Consider the following 5370-nt stretch of genomic DNA (forward strand, 5'->3'; position numbering starts at 1 on the left):
AGAGAGAGAGAGAGAGAGAGAGAGAGAGAGAGAGAGAGAGAACACACTATCAATCTAGTCTCTCTGAAGGGAGCCCCTTAATGTCTCTAAGCCTATGTTACTCTACTCTCTGCACTGTCAATGGAGTGAAGCCGCCGCTGACAAGCAACAGAGAATTAAGTACAGAACTTAGAAGAGTGAAGCAGGAACGGCAGCTTCAGGTTATTTACAAACACATTTGTGTTTATCCAACAATGTTTTGTTTGCTTTGTTTTGTTTTATTTGGGTTTTTTTTCCCCAGGAGAGGGTTTCTCTGTATAGCCCTGGATATCCTGGACTCGATTTATAGACTGGTGTCAAACTCTGAGATCCACCTGCCTCTGCCTCCCAAGTGTTGGGATTAAAGGAGTGCGCTACTGTGCCCGGCTTTATCCTAGAGTTTTTACTTTCCACATTAAGCAGAGGTTACACTGTGTGTTCCGCCGCTCTTTCAGACAGATGCTCTCTAGTGTGAGCGGCCAGTGCGCACGCAGCAGCATACCTGGTGAGTGAGGTACGTGCTCAGCTGCAGCATCCAGTTGCGCCACTGCTGCACAGCCACCCCGATCCTCTTCCCACTTTCCACTGTTATTGAGCCCAGTGGGTAATTGGAAGGCAACTGTATTATGAGTTCAATGACTATGTCTTCGATGGTGTAAGTAGCCATCACTTCTCGAGTAGTAGCTCGCGCCTTAACCTACAATACAAAGCAATACAAAAAAAGGTATTTTTTCCTTTGCTAAATAACTTCCTATATTATTATTCAAACATCCAACACTTTGACAGATGGACTGATGGCTGAAGACTACAGAGGAGAGTAAGGACATAAACTCATCACTGATCTGATTCCAGGCATTCAAACAAGAGGCTTGAGTGCCTGGAGTGTGGCAGAGGGTGATGGTGCATGCCTTCAACACAAGCTCTGGGGGCAGAGGCAGGTGGATGCCTACACTGGTCTCCATAGTGAGTTTCTTGTGAGATATGGTTACAAGTGAGACAGGGTCTCAAAAAAAAAAAAAAAAAAAAAAAAGACTTCAGCATGCATGCTTTAGAGTGACTTTATTACATTTACAGTTTGTCTCACAAGATATGCTTTGTGTACAGAAAGTAACTAACTGTAATAGGTTTCAACACAGGAAAGGATTGTTGAATGGTCAAATGATGCCCAGAGTAACACAGAGTAGTCAGAAAATGAGGTTGATAACTTTCTATCAATTTTGAATCAAAGATTACAACTTGTGATAAAGTAAGCAATCAGAAATATAACTGTTATTCATTTATCTAGAAAAAAAACAAGACAATACTAACCGTCATGCCATTGAATAGCTGTGTGCTTGTTTGTACAGAAGATATTTCTTGAAAAGAAAGAACATTGCTGACATACTTGCTTGTAAATCTATCTACAATATTGAAGACACGCTTCTCACTGCTATTCCACCATAGCCTAACCATGGCAGGCAAGTCCTTTAAGGTCATATGGTAGACTGAGCAAGCCAGGTGTGGGATATGATACGGAAGAGTTGCTGTTTCTGAGGAAGAAACAAATTCCAGCTTAGTGATATATATGTACTTCTCACCTAGAATAGCAGACTAACAGATGTTTCTTAGAAAGCCACTGGACTACTCAACAATAGTGTGCTACCTCATAAAACAGAGGAAGGCCCCCACCTCCAAGAGGATTAGCATACCCCACATACTCCAAGAGAATTAGCATCTTCCCACAAAACTATCTGAGAAGAACTAAAAATCCAGAACCTGGGGAGACAGCCCAGTGGTTAGGAACCTTTGCTGCTCTTGCAAAGAACCTAGACTCCCAGCACCCACATGGCCACTCAGCTGTCTGTGATCCCAGTTCTAGGGAGCAAACGCCTTCTTCAGGCCTCTATGGGAAGCAACACAGTGCAGATGCACTTGGGCAAACCCTCGCACTCCAAACTTCACAGCACACACAGCATCCAGCACACACAGCATCCTCCAGTCAAGGGTTTTTAATTCTTCACAGACAGTTTATACAGACAGATGGACTGCACTTCTGTCTCAACTAAAACCTGAGCTTCCAGGGGAAGAACGTAAACTTCACTTGAATTTTGTTTCATCAACTGAATGTAGATAGCTGGGTGTGGTGGCACATTCCCTTAACCCCAGAAGAGGCAAACAGATCTTTAGGAGTCTGCGGTCACACCGGTCTATATAAAGTCCCAAGCCAGCAAGGGTCAGAGAGTGATACCCTGTCTTAAAAATCAAAAATTAAAAAAGAAAAGAATGGATTCATATACAATACTAAGCTTCAAAAATTAATGAAATTCTTATCTCTAAGATCCAGCTATTTGTTCTATTAGATAAATGTGGAAATTCTAGCATTTCGGTGCCCTCAGAGCTGAGACTTCCAACTGAGATTCTCCTCCATACCTGCAGGAAGTTTAGTATGACTGGGTCTAAGCAGAGTCTCTAAGAAGTTACACACGTGTAGCCCACTGACCTCTAATACTCAGCTGAACCTCCTCGGTGAAGAAGGTCTTGGGGTCTTTACTTGATACCTCAATAGCTGTCTCTCCGTACGTAGGGTTTTCCGGCATAAGTCTGAAGAGATGATAGAGTAATTTATTCAGACTCTTTGTTTTCCGAAGGTACATTGAATACAGAGCACGAAGCTGGTGAAAAGCAAAGAACGTGTTAGTAAACTCAACTACACCAAGACAAAAGAACAACTAAACTTGCAATAGATTATACAATGTTACAGTATACTGTATCCCCACACATGGAGTTATACAGAAGAGTCGGTGATGGAGTTCAGTGGCAGAACACTAACATGCACCAAGACAGTAAGCTCATCTCCAACACAGGCAGGAGAGAGAGAGAGAGAGAGAGAGAGAGAGAGAGAGAGAGAGAGAGAACTTCTATAAATGAGAAGTTCATCTTATTTTCTGAAAACACCATGACATGGTACTGCCCCTTTCCTCATAAGCCAGCAATGTTCATTGTTAGATACATAGTTCTAATATCTTTCTCAAATCAACTCCCCATCAATACAGCCGATGTTGGTTTGCGGCTTTATGTGAGCCAAGAATATCTAGTTGCCATTCCCCACAGATGACTAACTCATACCCTCCCACACATTCCTTCCACACCATAGTCTTAATCTTGCAAATTCCTGAGTAAAACTAATCTCCTTCTCAAGGTTAACTTTCCTCTGTATCAAATGTTACAGCATCTTTAAGGACAGAACACAGGAGTGAGCGGCACAAAATGCCATCATAAGTGTTCCACCACCCATCGGAAAATCCTGAATAAAAAGATTTCTAGTTGCCCTTAAAATTCGGAGAATCTGGCACAGTGTGAGCAAGCACCCGCAACTCTGTAACACTCGTGTTGTAACTGCTTTGGTCTCTGCAGCAGTTCCATGATGACTCCTTTCAATGTACCACACACCTCACAGATAAGCTGTAAGAGCTGGAGCTGCCTCTTAAGACATGCTGATAAAACACCTTTGCAATGGAGAAATCTAGAGGCAGGACCTTTCCCAAGTAGTCAAGTTTTACACCACCAACACACCAGCACAGGCATTAACATACCTGCTGAGGGATCAAGCCACATGACTTGTGGAAAGTACCTCTACTGAAAATTAATCAGGAGAAAGCAATCAGAAAAAGACAAATTGTATGGCACACTGCAGACACATACGGTTCAGTGCTTTTGCAAAGCATCCCGAGGTGTACAACACACCTTCAAATACTAAACAAAGAGACGTAAAACAGGAGTCAGGAGGACGGCTCACTGCATAAGGGTGCTTGTCACACAAGCCTACAACTGACACTCATTCTCTTCCTATGGGCCCCATGGTTCAATCCACACTGCAGAAAACCAAGTGTACTCATATAGACCTATAACCCCAGTGCTGGAGAGTCACAGCAAAGGGAGCAGAAGTTGAAGGACATCCTGAACTACCTAGTGAACCTGTCTTAAGCAAGGGGTCAGAGAAATGCCTCAGTTCTTAGCAGTTTGTACTGCTCTTTCAGAGGACCTCAGCTCAATTCCCAGCCCCTGCATCAGGGAACTCCTCCCAGCAAGTGACTCCAGATCCAGAGGCTCTGACTCCATAGGCGCCCACCACTACCACCACATATGTACATAATTAAAAGTTAAAATAATAGTAATTCCAGCTTGTGGGAATGTGTTTATGTGGCAGTGGCATGTGTCTATAATCCCAGCATTTGGAAAGGCAAGCAGAAATACTGACACAAGTTGAAGACCAGTATGGGGCTAGAAAAGCTCCAAGTCAGTCTGGTCTACACAGTGAGACATTTCAAAGTAAAGTTGGAAAGCGGGCTGGAGAGATGGCTTATCAGGTAAGACCACTTGCTGCTCTTGCAGATGACTGGCCTTTGATTTCCAGGACCCATACTGGGCTGTTCACAACCACCTGTTACTCCAGCTACAAAGGATCTGACATCCTATACCCTCTTTTGGCCTCCAAAGGTAGCCACAAGCTCATACCCAGACAAACATAGACACATACATATTTTAAAATGAAATAAACACTTTTAAAACACTGGATCATGTCTCAGCAGGATTAATATTGTGAAAATGGCTATCAAAAGCAATCTACAGACTCAATGCAATCCCCATCAAAATTCCAACAGAAACAAAAATCTCAGGATAGCTAAAGGAATCCTGAATAATAAAAGAACTGCTAGAAGGATCATCATCTCAGATTCAAGTTGTATTACAGAGCTATAGAAATAAAAAGATTATGTCAATCAGCTGAATAGAACTGAAGGTCCAGAAGTAACCCTACACACCTATAAACACCTAGTTTTTAGCAAAGCAGCCCCAAGTACATCCTAGAAAAAAGTTGGCATCTTCAACAAATAATCTTAGTCAAACCCGATATTCACGTGTAGAATGATCCGATCCATATCTTATCATTCTGCAGAAAACTCAACCCCTAATGGATCAAGGACCAGATATGCTTATCCTGATAGAAGAGATAGTAGGAAATGGTCTTGAACTCACTGACAGAAGAAAAGACCTTCTAAACAGTACACCAGTATCACAGGCACTAAGATCATCAATCTATAAATGGAACCTCACAAGTCTAAAAAGCTTCTGAACCCACAAATGACACCATCATTAAGGCAAAGCGGCAGCCTACAGAATAGGAAAGACATCTTTGTCAATTACCATCTGATAGAGGGTCAGTATCTAGACTATACAAAGAACCTAAAAACAAACTGGACATCAAGAAACAATAACCTTCCGGGCATGGTGGCGCACGCCTTTAATCCCAGCACTTGGGAGGCAGAGGCAGGCGGATTTCTGAGTTCGAGGCCAGCCTGGTCTACAGAGTGAGTT

General features: G+C 42.7%; 1 protein-coding gene across 1 annotated transcript in view; it reads right to left on the bottom strand.

Annotated features, from left to right (window-relative positions):
- Window positions 1-5370, bottom strand: part of Ltn1 (listerin E3 ubiquitin protein ligase 1) — a 39029-nt gene that overhangs the window by 2195 nt on the left and 31464 nt on the right. The window contains exons 20-22 of the mRNA XM_029544493.1: window positions 2498-2669; window positions 1327-1547; window positions 521-715 (exon numbers count right to left, since the gene is read on the bottom strand). Coding sequence (XP_029400353.1) covers window positions 521-715; window positions 1327-1547; window positions 2498-2669 — 588 coding nt within the window. The remainder of the gene's footprint in view (window positions 1-520; window positions 716-1326; window positions 1548-2497; window positions 2670-5370) is intronic.

The sequence above is a fragment of the Mus pahari genome, chromosome 12, assembly GCF_900095145.1.
Source record: "Mus pahari chromosome 12, PAHARI_EIJ_v1.1, whole genome shotgun sequence".
NCBI classification, from domain to species: domain Eukaryota; kingdom Metazoa; phylum Chordata; class Mammalia; order Rodentia; family Muridae; genus Mus; species Mus pahari.